The 20,226-nt window shown below is 41.7% G+C and overlaps 2 protein-coding genes across 2 annotated transcripts; one reads left to right on the top strand and one right to left on the bottom strand.

The window, feature by feature from the left end:
* Positions 1-330: 330 nt before the first annotated feature.
* Positions 331-9,595, top strand: tecra (trans-2,3-enoyl-CoA reductase a). Its single transcript, XM_034711564.1, has 13 exons — positions 331-710; positions 1,611-1,663; positions 1,798-2,159; positions 2,816-2,867; positions 2,968-3,012; positions 3,113-3,216; positions 4,513-4,628; positions 4,847-4,952; positions 5,049-5,121; positions 5,212-5,255; positions 5,353-5,410; positions 5,501-5,589; positions 8,272-9,595. The coding sequence occupies exons 3-13, from the start codon at positions 1,992-1,994 to the stop codon at positions 8,443-8,445; spliced, it is 1,029 nt and encodes a 342-aa protein (XP_034567455.1). The 5' UTR covers positions 331-710; positions 1,611-1,663; positions 1,798-1,991; the 3' UTR covers positions 8,446-9,595.
* samd1a (sterile alpha motif domain containing 1a) lies at positions 9,594-19,906 on the bottom strand. The gene is made up of 7 exons (XM_034711561.1): positions 19,174-19,906; positions 16,273-16,627; positions 15,502-15,644; positions 15,322-15,382; positions 11,934-12,009; positions 11,566-11,680; positions 9,594-10,891 (listed from the first exon to the last, which is right to left on the bottom strand). The coding sequence occupies exons 1-7, from the start codon at positions 19,534-19,536 to the stop codon at positions 10,745-10,747; spliced, it is 1,260 nt and encodes a 419-aa protein (XP_034567452.1). The 5' UTR covers positions 19,537-19,906; the 3' UTR covers positions 9,594-10,744.
* Positions 19,907-20,226: the final 320 nt, after the last annotated feature.

Below are 20,226 nucleotides of genomic sequence, written 5' to 3'. Positions count from 1 at the left end.
TTAACCAATTTATTCATCTTCATGAGATCACAAGACCAAAAACTACACATCACTATTCAAGTTATTCTGCATATAGCCGCCTGGCTTTATGGTATTGCATTTCACTGCTGCAACCTTGCGATGACTCCTCTTATCACAAGGTTACAGCACTTCCACACAAACAAAACATTAAAACAGTGTTGGGTACATGTATGCTACGACAAGTCCTCAAACGACAAGTTGCTCGCAATGGACCCATTTGGACTTGAGCTTATGGAGGCTACTGGAACACATGTATGTTACACTCTAGCTGAACGATAACATTTGACAAATGATAAAATATGACAAAAAACATGGACAACAACCATGCAGTGTAGTGTCTATAGAGGGCTGTATACTACATAAGGTGGGTGCATTGTTTGTATACTGTAAAATGTTTGCAACAATGTAATGCATTACAGGGACAAATCCAGACTTTTTAATGGGGTGGCCCATGTAAGACACTTACTTTGCTTTTTAACTGAAAAATAGTTACACAGCAGAGTGTCAACAGTAAAATCTTCTCAATTTCTTTGGAATTTTGGGGTTGCACCTGGAGTGGCCAACCAGACCTCAAGGGGGCCCATAGCCACCCCTCTGGATCCACCCCTAAAGGCAGGGGTGGCCAAGGCCCGTATCCAGGAACCAAGATTGGGTAATTGATAACGACTACTTACAGGGGTCACATGCTGGTAAGATGTGATAACATCCTCTATGGAATAGAGTTATTTTCAAGACTCTATATAATAGTAAAATTAATTAGAAATGTTACAATTCATATCAAGGAGAGTAAAAAATGACTGTTACTCCAGCCAGGACACTATGGGGATCAGTGGTCCACTGAAGTGCTATGTTACAGCATTCCTTTGAGGTCACATCTACACATTACCACCTTTCAGTTCTGGCCAGTGTATTCTGAGACTGTTTTTCCACATTTTTCTCTGATAAGGAGTTTTTCAAATAGATTAAGCTAACCAAAGTTTTTATTTTCCTGATACAAGAATCAAAAGTGATCTTGGAATGTGAATAGTGATACAGCTATGTGCTGCTGGCTTGGACAGCTCCTATTAGATATAAATAGATCACAGAATATGGATATGCAGTTGGCTATGTGTGATGATTAGTTGTCCTTGTGTGACGAAAGGCATCTTTGATCCCCCTCCCTATCAGAGTTTTTTTTCAAACTCCTCTCGCTAGTATTTTAGAAATCATGTTGTTCCTGACGAACAAACACCTTAACCATATGACATAAATATGTCTATCATTTTCTGGAGGTCAGGTAGAATAAGGAATATAAGCAATAAAGTAGATCTTTGGAGGGAGGTTGTGTTGGCATGTGGAGGTCTTTCATTCTATATATCAGGCATTTAAAGGGGCCTGTGACTGTGAAACAGGGCGAGTAGCAGAGCAGTCAGGGGAAGTGTCTTTCTTTTAGGTCTACTGAGAGCACATAGGTATTTGTCACTGGGAATGGCTTCATGTGGCTGCCCAAGGTTACCAAGCTGGTGCTGGGCAAATCAGGGTACTTATATTTAGCCTTGCAAATGGCGCGCTGTGGATTATGTCTTAGGGCTCTCCGGTTTCGTCTTCAGTGCGTTTTGCTGCATGAAGGGGGGCTGTGGATCATGAAGAGGCTTCTATTCAGGTAAGAAGCAGCTTCATTTCCTATTTCTTAGGCCAACTCTCCTTCCACTTCCCCTCACTTTATTTCTTTCTACTCACTCAACACATACACTCCACCAGGGGGGTAAAAAGTGTTTATGATCTAACTTATTTCAGTTCTCTTCTCCTGGAGGTGGAAGGCTATTCAGAGAGTCCCAAAGACACCGAAGACGACACGCTTGAGTTGGACTGACAGTTGCGCAGAGGGTGAGCAGGGGGTTGCTTTCCATACCAGCAGAGGACAGACAACGTCACTGGACATATCACAGATTATTTCACCGGGGTACTGAGGTTTGGGATCAAACACCGCCATGGATGTACTCGCCCTAGAGGCAAAGAGTGTAAATGGAGCAGAGTCTGAGAAGAAGTCTGCACCAAGGCCAAAGCCAAAAGCTCCTAAAAAGGCCAAAAGGATTGTTTACTTTGAGGTGGAGATTGTGGACTTAAAGACTAAGGAGAAACTGCTGCTATTGGACAAGGTGAGTGTCAGGAAGATGGAAGGTCTCTGATTACACTCACCTTTTAAATTGACCATAATCATTTTAGAAGAGGGAAATACTGGCTTTGATGCGTTCAGGTCACATTTGTGTAAGTCTAATAAGAAAACAGTGCTCAAGAACTCAGCATGCCATTGATTTTATGAGCAATTACCATACTTCATCACCCCCCAGTGCACTTATTTTAAAATTTTACACTTCAAACACCTTCTGTCTGTTCTAAAAGTAGCACAACAAGAGACCTAGCTGCAGTGAAGTCAGCAGAAAATATTTGTTTTAGCACAAGGGTCACTGTAAGCAGACAAGTACTTTTACAGAGAGTTGTGCACTTCAAATGCAGCACGGTCAAGAGCAGCCATTATCAGTTACGTCTCTATTGAACGAGGGTTGCAGTTAAGAGGTGAGAATTGCTTCTTCATCTAGCAGGAATTCTCTGTTCCAGCTACAGTACATGCCAGTGCTGCACGGGGCCAACTGGCAGGCAAACACACGATTAGCAACTTGTGTGGGGAAATATGAATGAACAGAATGCAAGTCTGAAGATATGAAAATGTGTGCAGTGAAAAGAGAGATCAGTATGCCAGCCCGCACACTAATGATGCTTTTTTATCTTAAGCATGGCTTTATTTTGATTGCAGGTGGAGCCAACTGCCACTGTTTTGGATATTAAAGCTTTGTTTCAAAAATCATGTAAGTAAATCAAGAAATAATGCCAGTAGTTTCTTTGATTTAGTTTCAAGAAATAATATCTGAAGCATGCCAAGGGTAAACTACTTTTCTATTCTGATAGATCCAAAGTGGTATCCAGCCAGACAATCCCTGCGTTTGGATCCAAGTGCGTGGGCTTTGTGCTATACATTTTAAAACTCAGTTGATCAACTGTTTTTTTTTTGATCATACATCAGCTGATTGTTGTGGACTGGATTGTTTTTCAGAGGCCAAGTGTCTCAGGGATGAGGATGTACTGCAGACGCTTCCTGTTGGAACCACAGCCCATTTTTACTTCAGTGACCTCGGACCCCAGCTCACGTGGGGCACAGTAAGTCAGTATGAGCAGCGACACACAATATTTAGAAGCACACAGTGGCTTTGCAAGTATTAATCCAGTAAATCATAAAGCCTTGCATGCTTTACATTGCTGTAAACTATTACCCAAAGTATTTTCTAGATCATATTTGTATACTGAGTCTCAGTTTTCAACCTCCTGAGTGGAGCTCTACATCCGTATGTGTTCATTTTAGACTGTGTTTTAATCAACCTTTATTTATACTGCAGAGATCATTGAGGGGCAGCTCTCATTTAGATATCAAGTCATTTAGAGAAGAAATTAAAATACTTTCAGCTGAAGAAATAATTTGATACAAATGATAATTTTTGCGTTTCCCTTTTGGAATATGTTTGTCATTGGGTGAAAGTGAAGGGCAGAATTGAGGCTTACTTTGCAAATGACAAAGACTTTGTATTAAACCAGCGATAATGAAAATCCGAAAAACTTCTGGTATGGTCTTTCAAGTTTCTCATACTCTTGATATAAACAGACGCTCTCTCACCCACTCAATCACTCCTGAATATAAATATCAACCCACAGTGGTGAATAGAGGTGATTTGCTGTGGCTTGTTTTTCTCTCACCTCTTGCACCGCATGTCCTCTGTCCAGGGACATCTAATCTCATGACCTCATTTCTCCCAAAGGTGTTTATCCCCCCTGACCTCTCACTTGCCTTTCATTGTGCCTCTTTACTCACCCTTGCCTGCATAGTCTCTATGTTCCCTGTTCTTACCAACCCTGGCACAACCCCAGCATCGTGCCGGGCTTCAGACTAATGTTGCTAAGGGTTGAGGGGCATGAGGTGCCCAGGCAGAGACCGCCAGCAGTGGCTAGTGGTCAGGCATGCTGAGCCAGGGCTCTGGTGAGGGTGCTGACTCAGGGATCCATATCACTGTCAGCTGTGCTACTTCACTTGATCATGTCATTTGTGGGAAGCTGGTATGACAACCTGTCTTAGAGTCTCATTTGCTCCAGGGGGCACATGTCGAATACTATTATTACGACACTAAATTGTTGTGAGCGCTGAGAAGTGTGGATGAAGAGCAGGTCATGTTTCAGTTGCATGTTCTCCTTTTGGCCGAGGGTGTAGACTGACAAAGTGCTGATCTAACAGGAGGAAATACTTTGATCTATTTCTACTTTTATTCTCCTTAGGGAAGTCAATATAAAGAACTGCTAAATGTAACTGTTTTTAGATTAATTTCTGCATTTCTCCTTGTTCATCTGTTTACAAATTAGGTAAAAGCCATTTTTAATTATTTGTGTGTGTTTACTTTTTCATTTCAGGTGTTCCTGTCAGAGTGTGTTGGCCCACTGATCATCTACTTAATGTTCTACTTCCGCCTTCCTTTCATTTACTCTCCAAAGTATGACTTCACCAGCAGCAAGCACTGGGTTGTTCAGTAAGTGTCAGCTTGCTCATGGCCTCCAGGACTAATTGCAAGGATGCTGCAGAGTATCAAACAGTCCAAAGCATTTGACAGATGCAGACTAAACATAACAAGCACTCGTGAAGCATATTCCTTGAGTGACACTGATGCAGAGCCAAGTGTAATAGACTGCAGCAGGGCAGTTTATTAATCAATGCTTAACATGTAAGTGCATTTATTTCTGATTGCAGCTTGGCCTGCATGTGTCACTCCTTCCACTACATCAAAAGGATTCTGGAGACACTGTTTATTCATCGTATCTCCCACGGGACCATGCCTCTCAGAAACATATTTAAGGTGACTGAGCTGCAGAGTATTAATTCTCAGTGTGTTGTTCAATGAAGAATCTTATCTGGACCATGTGACTTATTGTTGTCCGTCCTTCTATTCCAGAACTGTGGCTATTACTGGTGCTCTGCAGCATGGATGGCATACTACATCAACCACCCACTCTACACCACACCCTGTAAGTGCAGAGGACTGCTGTTCTCATTTTAACTCATCAGTCAAAGTCAACCTCCTTTCTTATCCATTTTTTCTCCTGACACTACAACAGATTACGGACAGCAGCAGGTGAACTCAGGGCTTTATGTTTTCTTGGTAAGTCTCAGATCTGTTCAAGGAATTTGTTTGTGTCTTCTTCCCAGCAATCTGTTTGTGTGTGCTTAATCGTATTTGGATGTCTGTATTTCTGCAGTTCTGTCAACTGGGGAATTTGTCCATCCATATTGCTCTCCGTAACCTCAAACTACTAAGTGAGTATTTGCATAGAATACACCTTGTATTGAATGAAATTTTCCAGTGATTGCAATATAATGTTTTATTTGTGTCACACATTATAACAGGTTCAAAATCCAAGAAGATTCCCTATCCGACGAAAAATCCCTTCACTTGGATTTTTTGGCTGGTTTCTTGTCCAAACTACACATATGAGGTAAGCAGGAGAAATCTTCACTTACATTTTCTCTTGTTAAAGACAAAACTTGATCACTCCTTGAATGTGTTTCTGCAACAGAATTAAAGGTAACCTTATGTACATGGACTTGAAGAAGCTGTAAAAAGCCTCTTTTCGTAATACCAGACGTTAAGATTAAGATTCTTTCTTAATATATGGGAAAAATCCCCTCCTTAAACCTACTCTAAATTTTATCTGGAGCTCAACTGAGGATTAAGCAGTTTTACATTGTCAAGAAAAAAAGAGGGGAACTTCCAAATTTAGTCTTCTATAGTAGCAGTAGTATTCTCCTTTTTGTTATTACCCTCTATTACAGCTCAACAGTCAATCAATCAATCAATCAATCAATCAATCAATCAATCAATCAATCAATCAATCAATCAATCAATCAATCAATCAATCAATCAATCAATCAACCAATCAATCAGACTTTGTTTGTAAAGCGCTTTCATACATTAATATTGTAACACAAAGTGCTGTACATAAAAAAAGATAAAATAGAATAAATTAAAAATACTACAAAAATATGAAGACCCCCCCCATCTCAATCCCTACCCCAGCCCTGACCCCCAAAACCCATCCCACAGTCCATAAATTAGGTTAAGAACATGATATGCAAAAGGAACACGCTGTCATGTATCTCAATGAGGAAACACTGGGGTTAAAATATGATGTTAAAGCTCAACAAGGAAATTAAACTCTCCTAAATAAAATAGATCACTAAGATAACGAAGCACTAACAGATTAAAACCAGTAAAATAAACTAAGATACTACACTAAAAGTAAATTAGCTTTGAGACACTGGCTAAAGTGACACTATGGACAACACTTACAAAAAATGTTCTCCTATGACATGTGTTCCCAAACTTCCCAGCCCACAAACCCGTGGTTGAATGTTGCTCACTGCTGCGTGCAAGCACTAATAGGCCAATCCAAAAATAGACATTAGAACACGACAGCCAAACAACCATAATATTATTTTATGGTTATTTAAAAAGTACGAGAAACAGGATACAAGCATCTTTATGTCTGTTGCAGTGATAGGATATACAAAATTCAGTTAGCAGATGCCAGACATGAGTCTGTGTGCGCCTGTTAGTTTAAGCTGGTCAGCAGAAAATTAGCCCACCTAAGTGCACATGTCGCTGTGTTTCCACTGCTGCTGTAAATAAACCTGCTGCACCTGATGCTTTTTTTTTTATATCTATCATAATCATCCCAGAGGTCAGGTGGCAACAAAGAAAAGTAAAAAATGGATGACCCGGATGGATTTTTTATTTGCATGGTTATATTTAAGATTTGATGACTATTTTTGTTTAGATTTTACAATTTTAAATATGCTCTTTTAAATCATTTTAGAAAGGAAAATTATATTTCGGAAGGCATGCCACAGCCCCCTCCACTTTGTGTGAAAAAGTCCACTCTTGAAGCCTCATATTAACATCAGATAATAACGTTTATTTATTTTGTATGATAATGAAGTTTATTCATATATTACTTATCAAAACAGACAAAACAAAGTGCTTTACATCATAAAAACCCAACAACAATGAACACATCAGGACAGACATATTGAACTAGTATGACATACTGAATTTAATAAGAACAACTTGAAACAACAGCAGAGTAAAAGAGTAAAAGAGAACCCACGAAAGAAACCATTAATAAAGATACATTTAGAATAAATATAGCATCATGGATAAAAACATTATATTACAAAAGGCCTTACTTAAGTGGTGTACTCAGGCTATTTGAGGAGCAAGGGCGAAAACAAAAAAAAGGCACCTCTTTTCAAACCCCTGGTACTCACAGTTTAGGGTGAATTTAAATGTATAGAGGCAGCATTTACAAGAGGAGGGTCTGGTGGTCCAACCCCAGAAAAATTTGAGCATCTAACACTTTTATCTCTGCATTGTGGTGAATATTTATGTGACCAATTGTGGTGAAAATTGAATTATGAAAAGAGGAAAAACACAATACTATTTATTCATTTCTACATTATTAATCATATCACAAATTAGACATAACATAACATACCATAATTAACAACACTGGCAGCCAGAGGGCGCCTTTATACATTTGAGGGTCATCCAGAGCGGTCACCCCCCCCTGCCCCCCTCTCGCTCAGTACACCGCTGGGCCTTTCAATAAAAATTGTTATTTTCGCGAAACATCGTTTTTGAACAAAGCATTTAAGTTTTGTCCCTTATTTACATGCATTGGTTTAGCAACACTGCGTTACTAAATTATTCATAATTCATATTGGTAATTTTAATATAAGAATGTGTTCATTTTGTCAGTCATTTTTGGGTCTAATCTATAAAACATTGAAGGTAACCTGTGTATTTTGTCAGGGTAGCAAAAGTGCAGTGCTGAGGTTTCTTCTTTGCATTGGATGCACTATTGCTGCCATCTACTGGTTTCATCTTGCACATGTACCATATATCTGAATGCCTGTGTTTATGTGTGTGTGTGTGTGTGTGTGTGTGTGTGTGTGTGTGTGTGTGTGTGTGTGTGTGTGTGTGTGGGTGTGTGTGTGTGTGTGTGTGCGTGTGTGTGTGTGTGCGTGTGTGTGTGTGTGTGTGTGTGTGTGTGTGTGTGTGTGTGTGCGCGAGCATCTGTGCCTGTTTGTGTGCGTGCCTGCAAACTTCTTGCTCACAGCTGGGGTCCTGGATCGGCTTCACAGTGATGACCCAGTGTGTGCCTGTGGCTTTCTTCACTCTGGTGGCCTTCATCCAGATGACTGTGTGGGCCAAAGGCAAACACCGCAGCTACTTGAAGGAGTTCAGGGATTATCCAACTCTCCGCTCCTCCATCCTCCCCTTCATCCTGTAGAGCCTAGCACAGAAAATAATGGTTGATACACACGTCCATCCTCATTGCTGACCTGGTCCCTTTTTTCAAGGGGCTCTCCATCCACTGGAGGTCAGAAAGTGTGTGCTGAGGTTTACTGCACAGATGGATTTTAGTCGTTTGGACTCTGTGTAACATTTTCTCAAGTCACTCCGTAACGAGGAGTGGTGGTTACTCTGAGAGTCTGGTGAATGCAGGACTGCTACAGGGAAAAAGCTTTCAGAGTTTAATGCAACAAAGTCTTAATTTTATGTTGTGTGATTTCAAGAAGCAAGAGGATGAAAAGTTATTTTGGTACTTTGGTAACTAGTTTGAGTAAGAGTGTTTAGTTTTTAAAGTGTCCCATTATTCTCAAAGCTTTGGCACACTACTGACATGGTTCCCATAGAGATCAGAAACCTGGAGGTCCGTCTTTACTGTCCAACTAGTGTGCAGCCTGGAGCTGACATCTTTGCAGCCTCCTGTAATACTCCATTATTCTGACTGATTCAAGTGACCTTACTTTCAAGTGATGTCTGGGTTAGAAATTGTATGCAGATTCCAAGCTTTAACACCTTTCCTTTCTGTCCATGCATGGATCAAGTGTATTTGTGGTACAGGTGTAGGAGAAATAAAGTAGAGAGGAACACAGCTGATAGATTCATAGGACAAATATAATCACAACATATTTGTATAGTTCAAGAAGTTATCTAAAAGACCAAGTTTCAGTCATCACATCATTGTGAGTGTATTGTGTATCTGGTGTTAAGTTTTGGGGGCATTGCCAGTGTTATGCAGTTGCTTCCCACTCTATTTTTTTTGTAATAATCTGAAAAACTGTGCAGACACAAACAGAAACTGATGGTGCTTCTAAAATTGTTTAAGAAATTATTCTCTAAACCGTGCATAGACTGATCATTTAGTTTTAATGAGGGACTTTGATTTTGTTTTTTTAAACACTTTATATTTAAACTGAATAATCTGTTGTGTTTTTGTTTGGAGTGTGGAGAAGGATTTTAAAAAAAAATAAACCAGACATTTTTACAATATTTGATCATGCCGTCACTCAGAGATGATCCTGACCCTGTGAAACTGATTGTTGTATGCACATAACTGATATGACTGTGAGTTGAATAAATGATCACAAAGAGAACAGAGAGACACAAGCTTTATTTGTGACCCTGGAAAAAGTCTCAATGTTTAGATAAAAATGAGGAGAGATACACTGGAGATGTAGACTACATCGTGGAATGTTCCAATTCAAGAGGTCGACTTGCATCATAACACAAATGAACACTGAACAAATGATACATGGAGAACATAAAATATTGCATTTGATCAAGGTGTCTGCTCGGCAAACAGGCACCAAGCAGCTGGATTGAATTTAAAATGATGTATTTAGTATAACAACAAATGTTTCTCAAGTTTATTACCTTATTTTGCTTATGTATGAAAGTCAATTCTACTAGCTTGCAGGTTCACTAGTCACATATATCTGCAGTAGTTCCAAAGTTGGACCACAGTCAAAACGATATAAGATAGAAAAAGGGGGAAAATGCAATATATTGCCTTTCCATCTGGAAGTATACATCCCTCATATCTCAGAGACACTGAAGGCATCACCTAACATCAGCACATCTTTGTGACATGAGTCAGAATCAGACTTTTGATGCAGCAATGACTTCTCTAGATCTTTTTAAATTAAATTCAGTTCCTCAATTGTAAAAAAGACAAGGACATGAGAAGTGCTTTACATGTATATGTGTGACACACGACAGCTTCTGGACATAGAGGTGGTACCATTAGAGACAAAACAAGGATGCAGGGAGGAGTTCTTCTAGAGCCAAAAAGAACCAACACTTTCTTATAAACGTCAGCACACTACGCTCTCAGCTGTGTACAATCAGGCCTCTGTGGCTAAAGGTGGTCCAAATTGTGCAAGGCTCAGCCCCCCTTCAATAGCTTCCTTACTGATCCCTTTCTCTTGCAGAAAGGTTATTGGTCCTCTGTTTTAAAACACACTATAAACACAGCTGTCTCTTTCTTTAACCACGCAATGGAATTGAAATGAGAACCATTTGAAAACCAAAGACCATAATGAGAGGTAGGATGGGTGTCTTTCAGTTTCTGGTCATTCTCACAGTGAAAGTTCATTCCACCGCAGCCATCGCCCCTCCACTCACCCTCTACATAGTTTGTATATGAAGGTGGGTGCAGGATCCAGATGGGAGAGGGCACTGCATGCACGTTCAGGTCATTGCAGTATTGTCCGTGTGTCTGTCTTTCTGTCTGTGCTGTTGCTTCAGAGGTCCTCGCACTCCAGGAAGTGGGTCCTCTGCAGCACCTTGACATGGCGCTCGTAGATTTTGAGGGCGGGGCCGAGTCGAATAGACAAACCAGTCAGCACGTCACTGCGCTGCATTAAGAGGAGGGACTTCCCATCTATTTCCTGTATGTGAGAGAGAAAGTGAGCATTTGATCATTGGTCGGTATGCATAATATGTTGTAGAGCAGGGGTTCCCAAACTTACGACCCCCAAAATATAGATGCAAAAGACTCATGACCCCCACTGTCCCTCAAAGTGATTTAATGTGGCTTCATTTAGCATGTGGTTGCGTTTCCTGTGCCGTTATGATTTAACCTACTGCTACTAATGCTTTTGATAATTAACTGTTCACTAACCCTAAACTTAGGAGTCATCTGGCAAAAAGAAAGGCAGAAAACTCATTACATGTTCTATTTTCAAGGTTTTATTTCAAGTGTAGGTATTATTTTTGTTGATATTTTTACTATAATGGGTAAAATGTACTTTTTTTTTACATAACTCTAAAAAAAAAACCAACATTCTGGAAGACATCTCACGACCCCCCATTTGTGTCACACTTTGGGAACCCCTGTTGTAGAGTATGAACTGTAATGCATTTTATTTAAAAAAGTATTTAGAGTTTGATTAGCTAAATACGCTCCATGTGAAAAAATCTTATTTCTCTAAAAAAAAACAAAAAACATGCAACACACTTGATATTTGTTGCTCCTCAGAGCACTCTAAGTTGTCAGGAGATAAGCAAGGTTTTCTGTAAGCAGGTGGCGCCCTCTGTGGCGGTTTCAAGGTGGTGCACTGACCTGTGTTCGAAAGGCCATCGCCTGCTCTGGAAAGCCTGCAGCTGAAAAGTAACTGGCCACATCTGCCACAGTCCACTGCAACAAGTTCTGTCCACCCTTCTCCTTCTTCACAGAGCTGGAGGAAGATAAGAAAATATCAACTCAGTGACTTGACTACACAATGACCGTCTCACTCTTTTATCATTTTCAAACCATTCGTTGACCTTCTGTGAGCTCATTCATTTTTTTTTAAACAAAAGGTTTGTGCCTAAGAAACATCACGTTCCAGAGAGATGTATCAGACTTCTGTAGAAAGGGAGGGGGGCATATTTTGATACTCTGCTAAAAAGCATCCCTGTAGGAAAATGACTTGTTTACAGGATACTCACACTTCATCATCTTTAGCCCCGTTTAGAAGAACGTCTCCGGGTGCTGCAAAGGAAGGTATATCTACCTTGTTCTTCACTGGGAAAAAAATGAAGCAAATTAACTGCAAACGTTATGCAACAGTGGCCACAATGAGGTTGTAGACATCATGACAAGCTATGGCAGAAACACAATATCACTTCAATGATCATTTTACACCCCTTGCTGAGTTTATTTCACTGGTTTATATGAAAGTGACTGATACAATGTAGGAAAAACACTTTGGTGTTCTGCCTTGATGGGAAAGAGAACACTACAGTGCTGAAAAATATTTACATTTCATTGGAGCCAAAAAGTATCTGTGCTTCTTAATTTCCCAACCGATGCTTTCCCACCTCTTATTCCTTGGCGTCTAAATATGTGACAAATGGCTGCGGTATTTCCTCTTTTTTGGCTTTGTATCAGTTACAAAATCTGTACGGAGGAGCTCCAACTTTTCTATGATGCATTAAATGGGACATGAGAGGGTCAGTTCATGTGACTGACTGCAACAGCAGGGAGGGGGTTTCATATGAGAACTTTTATTGTAACCTTTCAAGTCGGGTATCAATATGCAAAATCTAATTAAAATGTTTTTTCTGAACATATACATCACGTCCTTCAATGTCTGTGATGTGATGAACAAAGGCAGCAGATGTGTGATGAAATGGAGGTGATACCTTCCTTCCTGCTAGTGGGCTGCACAACCCCGAGGCCTTTATTGTCACAGTGCAGTTTATTTTTCTATTAGTTTGTTCACGGTTCAGTACAGTGTCGTCACAGTGAATGAGTGTTCATACACCTTCACTTCACAGTACCAGCATGCAGGCAGGACTGTCTTCATACATGACACATGACATGGACGAAGCTCCATGCCTTAAGATGGGAACTGCTCCTTTGAGTAAGGCTCTACCCAGGCCCAGCACAACAGTATTAAGTGACATCATACTGGTGCAGTGATGAAAACTGTGTAGTATTGTTTGTTTCTCCTACGTCAAGAGAGAGCAAATGATTGGAGATTAGGCAGCCTTTCTTTTGGAGAATCTCTTTGGACCTCTTTTACAACACCAATTCCAAAAAGTGTTCCATTTAGTTGCATCATCTCCTCTTTTAAAAACACTTTGTCAATGTTAGGGAATCGAAAGTGAAATGTTGTCAGATTTTGCCTGATATAGGATATCAGCTGCTCAACCGCTCAGGGTCTGCTTTGTTGTTTATTTTGTTTCATGATCCACCAAATCTTCATAGTGGGTGACAAGTTGGCACAGCAGGTAGGCCAGTTTAGCACATGGACTCTTCTACTACGAAGCCATACTGTTGTAATAAGTGCAGCATGTGGTTTGCTGAAATATGCACTGTCTGGATGGCAGCTCCAAAACCATACGACCATATACCATTGATTAATTGATTGTTGAGAAATAACTTGAAACACACATTTTTGTTCAAAATTTCCGTCACGTGGAACAAACATCATGTGGTCTCATATTACACTCAGCTATCAGGGAGGTGTTGCGTACTGCGGAGACGCTCAGCTGGCGGCTGTGGCTGTGCGTCAGGTCTCCACGTGCGCTTTTTAAAGAGGATCAATACACAATGGCTGCCAACAACAACACGGACACGAAGGTTGACAACTTTAAACAGGACAGTTCGCTACCTTTGGATACAAAGCCAACAGACTGGTGGGAATTGTTAGTACGCTATGTTTGCAGACCAGCAACATCAGAGCTGTCTGGGCTTTTCTGCCGCTGGACTGATTATGACCATACTGTGTAAAATATGGACGTAGGATCCGTGACGTCACCCATCTGTTCCTGGAGAGCTGTTTTGTCAGCTGTGCCTCTCATTGGAGGACTCGTAATCTCAATATCTTTGAAATTGCAGCGTTAGAAAAAAATTCAGCCCCCCTACAGTGTGTGTCGAGAAATTAGCTATCCAGACAATACTCGTCTTTTGTATCAGGCTGTAAACATGTTTATTTCTGCTGTAAAGATTGTATTTTATGAATTGGTGTGTATGTGGTTTTCGGTACTTCCGGAGCCAGCCTCAAGCAGATCCTCGATGAACTGCAGTTTTTAGCACTTCCGCATTGGACTCATATTTTTAGACTGGAGGTTGCCGCTTGATTATGACCCAGTTGCGTTCCCGGCTGACACCTGACTGAATACATGTTTATTTTTCTCAATAAGAACGAGTAGACAGAAAACTGGACACTGTGAGTCTTAAGTACTTTTCTGTTAGTATTAAGAGCCTTTACATTATAAGACTATGTCCGCGGAGACATTTTTTATGAGCCTGATCATTGATAATCAGTGTTAAACATGTAGCTGTACATGTTTTTGACATAAGAATAATAATAAAGAATAAGAATAATAATTATTATAATAATTTTTTATTATTGATTAATCGAAGATTGATCGTTAACATTTCCAAAAATCGATCATGGAAAATACTTAAAATGTACATCCCTACTGTGTCCTGATAACAACACGGGTGGACACCTTCTCTTAGACAGAATGCAGAGTCATCAGTCCAAAGCACATTTTCCACTTCACCTCAGTCCATCTTACACAGGCTCAGACCCGGAGAGGTTGCTAGCATGTCTGGATCATGTTTTATGTGGTTTCCTCTCTGCATGAAACAGTTTTGAAATGCATTTGTAGATGTAGCGACAAACTGTGTTCATCGACAATGGTTTCTGGAAATAATTTTAGACCATGCTGTGCTTTCCACTACAGAGTCATGTCTTTTTTTAATGCAAAATTTCAAATGTTCCTCCGTGCCTTTTCATTTTTTTGCAGTTTCAACATCTGATATGTTGTCTTTGCACTACATCTTGAAATTGAATATAGAGTTGAAATGGTTTGCAAACCATCTATTTTTTTAATTAACATTCTACACAATGTCCCAAGTGTTCTGGAAATTAGGTTATAGAAACCTCATGCAGCTGTTGTGGTCTTTTCTTGACAAGGAATCATGATGGATCAATTTCTGAGCTGATTTAAATGTACCACTTCTAGACTTCCACTTAAACAAGCACTTCTGTCAATAGAGCAGTATTGCAAAAGGGTAGCATGTTTTGAGTGACAGCCTGAGTAGTTAAATGGAGGCCTAGCCGAACGCGAGACAGCAGGACAAGTTTGTGAAACATCTGAAAAATCTTGAGCAAGCCTTGAGGCAAAATGGCAAAATAACAGCCAGTATGGTATTTTCAACATATGCTGTCATTAGTTAACTCCTTTAACACGTGCCCTTCTTATTAGTGACCGTTTTCTCTAATAAGAGAGCAGCTTAATGATCAATTCATTCTTGGCATAGCAGATGAAGACTTTACAGTAGCTTTAAAACCAAACAATGAGGCACAATGCAACTCACAGTTGTCGGATGGCAAAGACAGAGGCTGTGATCTTCTGTCAGATACATTCTTGGTCTCCTCCTGTTGGCCAAACAAAATGGGAGAAAACAAAAAAAATGTCAGGTGTGAGGCACAAGCTGGAAGAAGCAGTGGTCGTACAGATGGTGTTGTTTGACACAAAAGTGTTAGGGGGCAATTACCTGGCCTGCTGCATAGTCTGGTACCAACTGGTCAGATGAAAGGCCACTGTCCTCTGCTTTGCCTCCTTCCTCCTGCTTAACATTGTTCTTTAAAGCAATGGGGCTGCTAGTAATGGACTGGATTACTGGCTTTGTGGCTGCAGCTAAAACACAGTGAACAAAATGAATTACATTAGTGCTGCTTATGAGAGGGAAAAAACACATTGCCATTTTTTCACATAGATCATAATTGAAGATTTTTATAGATCATTGATTTTGCAATACATTTGTTATTGTCACAGAAAAAACATATACTAATTCATGATTGTGTGACATTTTTATGGCATCCAATATATATTTGTAGGCTCTGCAGCACTGCAGAAAATGATTCCTTATGCTGGTTTGTAACACATTTAGTCAATTTTTCTCTTGGTTATATTGCAACAACTGTGCATATTGATTAATTGTGCAGCCTTATAACAGTACCTGCTGATGTTATCAATAGTATCAAACCTACCTGTAGCTACACTGAAGTGTTACTCAGACTAATTTGTAACATCACCCATGATAGCAAGTACAAACAAAACAATGGATTTCTTGCAGCAGGGAGCACCAACATTTCATTTTCTCTCCACAATTCCCCATTAACCTTAGCATCTCTGCTGTCAACAACCATGACAAGCATCCAGCTCCCACTCCTCCTTTACACATTTTGCTAAACTTTCCTTACATTTTGCAGTTTAAACAATATTTCAGGGCTCCGTATTGGACTGTGTCTAGCTGGGTGAATACCTTTGTCTCTCTGCATTCCTGGGTGCTGGCGCTCCACTGGGCAGACAGCAGAATGATAGGCCCAGTCATTGTGTGTGAGGGCCCTAGGGCTGGAGGGGGGCAAGGAGCTGGGCCTCTCACCAACCTTCTGGAAAGAGGCACAGTCCAGACCCGAGCCAGGGCTGCAGCCGGGGCCGGGACCAGGCCGAGTGCCAGAGGGGGAGCAGGGGGCAGAGACGGCTCGCACAGTGGAGCAGTGCATGGCAGCATCTTCAAATGTGTGGCCAGGAGAGGGTCTGTCCTGACCATCCCGGCTCTCCTCGGCCCCCTCCTCATCTGCATTACTGTCTGTGTCCATTGCCATAGAAGTATCAGCCTGCAAACAGAATCATCATTATACCCCAATCCACTGTATTGTACTTATAATCATTTAATCAATAATCGCATGATACAACCATAATAAACTAATCCTAATGTGGAGCTAAATTTAAAAAACTTACATTACTGTCTTTATTATGACTTATCCATGAGGACTACGAGCTTGAGTGGATATAACAGACAATTTATTCAGTTAAAGACAGTAATCGTCAACAATTGAAGTTCATTATGTGACACCAATTTAATAGCGTCTCGTGTACATGTGACTGTTGTCATGACTGAGTGTTGATGATAGGCTGAACGTGTCACACATACAAGACTCATACAGATGTCGCAATTTGACCGCTGTGGTGGTAAATTATTGCCTTTCAATGCCTTCGTCCTCTTTTCGCGGTGCAGTGTTCACTCCACATGCCCACTGTGAGCCCTTCTACAACAAAAGGGCTTCCACGCAATTAAACACTTGGATCTTTAGTATTTTCTATTCGCATGAAACTTGTTTTGGAAAACGCTGGTGCTTTTAGTCGATGGCGCCCTTAGTAAAGAATTGCCTTGTGTGCGACTGCGTGTCCAAGACCCAGCAGTCGAGAGCACAAGAGCGCACTAAAGCCCGCCCCGCTCCTGTGAGAAGAGACGCCTGCACGGCATTCACCCATCGCACTGCATTTCACATAAGTTTTACCAAGACACGGTAAAAAAAAAACACAACGGCCTACTACGGATCTCAATCCGGCAGGGTTTTCACGTCGACTGTCATGAAACATGATATATTCGGTGCGCACCGATCTTTGGAGGCCTTAATGATTGATAATCCTTACACACGGGGAGCACAGGCAGGGCCGATGGGAGGCGTTTTTTGCTTTTACTCAAATTTCCTCCAAAGTGCGCATGGAGTTTGGAGCCGCGGCAAAGACCTCGCCATTGTGTCTGTGGTCTTATACGGAGCGCTTCACGGGGCCGAGCCACAGCAAAGAGCCGATCGAACAATAAAAACAGCTTTAACTCGACGGGCAGGAAAACGCAGCACCCTGGGCAGAGTGAGCTGCGGTCACCTCATTCACTGGTCTACTTTGACTTTGCACCGGGTCAACGATGTACAGTCGAAACCACCGAACATAAAGAGTTACGCATATGAGCCCGTTATCGGACACGTCAGTGTCTGCATTTAACCATCTAGTCCGGGTAAAACCTTGACAACAAGTCCCGACATGCAGCCTGCTCAACTACCACACATTGCTCGGTTTTGTAGCGACAAGCACGCTTTTCAGAAAACAACGTGAATTTGATCTCAGCTTAACCCACATCGGAGAGAGCATCCACCAGCTAGCGCTGGATGAACAGTTTGCAGTCGCTTTGCGTTAGTTCGTGTCTCGCCGTGTGATCGGCTCTCATACATTTTATTACTTTGCAGTGGTGTGGCGTCTCTCAACACAATAGCAACAAACAGTTGTCTAGCACAAGGAAGCAATTTTATTGCTGTGCAGGACGGAAGAGGCCACAACAACAGACGAAACCAAGTACTAGACGTGACCGAGCTTGGCTGCTTGTCCGATAATGGATCCAGAGGTTCGACTTTATGCACTGCGTCGGCATTGGTCCGTCAGTCGACAAACAAGCGCATTTAACATGAAATCATGAGACTTATGTTCACTGGGAGTACTTTTGAAGCAATGGTAATCGATTTTGTTGCTTTTTTAACAGGACCAGCCATGGTGATGGGCACACTTACAACGAGAAAGAGAAGATGAAATCCCGTCATGGGCATACAGATTATGTGTAGCTCTGATGTTTACTGTTTTGTCATGGGTGCTTGTCCTTTTTTTCCCCTCAAGGAAAAAAAACGATCAACAAACCAACAATGTCCCAGGGTCCCCCACTAGGCTCCAACATCCGCGGTGTTTGAGACTTTTTTTCCCCTTCACCCACTCCCACATTTACAAGCTGGTGAAAATGAGGATATATCTTTCCAGCTGTGGATTTCAAAATAAAACATTATATGCCAAGTATGAACTATGACGACTTATTTTGATAGGGCGTTTGTTAAACTTCCGGACTACTTGTACCTAAATCCTGCTAACTTTGTGGAGTCCCCCCTCCTCCCCTCCGCTGAACGCCGAGTTTGGGGCTTGAAAAAGCGCTTTCTGCTGCTGATAATGGTGGCTCGGGTTGCTGCGGACGGGCAGGACGGTGGAACTTTACTTGTCTTCTACTTGTATGTCTGCATCCCCCCCTTTTAGAGAGCTTTCCACCCGGCGCTAAGTCAAATATGCCACACTCTAACTGCACGCGCACCTTCCGTTTTTTCCGTCTCCACCTCGACAGCGCTCGAGCGAGGTCCAACCGCCGCTCCCCGTCTGCGGCAGTTTTGGGTGCACTTGCAAACCCGTCCCCTCACCAGAGCCCGTGTACACACAAAAAGACGTGTTGTAGAAAACCACAAACTACCACCCGTGCCTTGCTTTCACCTCCACCTGTTAATGTAGTCAGATGTGATGAGACAATGGGATGTGGGCTCGTTAAAGCCTCCTCCTTGCAACAACATACCTCCAAATCCTCCTCGTCCTGGTCTACAGGACCGAAAGCGCTGTCCCCGTTGCTCAAGTCAGAATGACTCGCTTCTTCCACGGTGCTCCGTCTCGTAGCCGTGGTTAACGTTACATCGTCTTTTTTTCTGCTTCTCCTCTGAACCTTGGCAGCGTTTCGGTATGAGATAGAGCCCTTGTAGTTAACTTTCAGCACGGTTTGCTCCTGAATCAGTTTCTCCAGTTCTGCGCAGGTTCGGTCGGGCTCGGACCCGTGTCGTCTCCGGACCATTCGGCAAATCCTCTCCAAGTCCGGCCGGGCTTTTCGCGACCGCAGCGAGTCGATAGTGTCCAGAATCCACTCGCGGTACTTTGATTCGGACATCTTTAATGCTTGCCCCGTTTGGTTTCTTCTTTCTTTTTTTTTCACCTCAGTGCGTCAACCTTTCACGTTACACACCGTGTTTTTCGTGAGTCGCGGTCCGAGCCCAACTGAGAAGCGGAAACCTCGCTGTACGCCTCCTGCGAGTGCGTTTGCGTGTGCGCTTAAGGTGGACCGACGGAGTTACAGCCAAAAGTTTCACGCGAGAAGATTTTTAAGGTGGCATTCCTGACACAATCCTGAGGGGAGGCACGGGACAAATGTTCGCCACGATGGGTGCGAAAGGTGGCTTTTTATTTCACGAGTCAGAAGTGTGATACCAGGAAATGTTCACGTTCATTCATTAATGCTAAACGAGGGCTGCGAAGATCACGTGGGTCATAGTCCTCTCATTACACTCAAATTAATGACAGAGGCGTAGATGTGAATTTTGGGCTCCCTGAGCTCCCCTACCACAAACTTAAACCATGTGGGAAGCAAGTCGGCACAGAAGAGAAAGAGGTATATAGCATAAAAGCTGCATTTTACAGTTTAATTTAAGGGGATACTTATAGTTTACCAATACTGAAGATAATTTAAAATAAGAATATCAAATCTAAAACAGAACGTGATTCTGCTGTATCTCTGCAATACTTTTTTTTAACACATGAACTACTACTGTACTACTTTCTTACATCCAAAGCATTTTCCTTT

Source organism: Notolabrus celidotus, chromosome 20 (assembly GCF_009762535.1).
Source record: "Notolabrus celidotus isolate fNotCel1 chromosome 20, fNotCel1.pri, whole genome shotgun sequence".
Taxonomy (NCBI): Eukaryota; Metazoa; Chordata; class Actinopteri; order Labriformes; family Labridae; genus Notolabrus; species Notolabrus celidotus.
The sequence above is the reverse complement of the archived record's forward strand: the minus strand, read 5'-3'. Positions and strand labels throughout refer to the sequence as shown.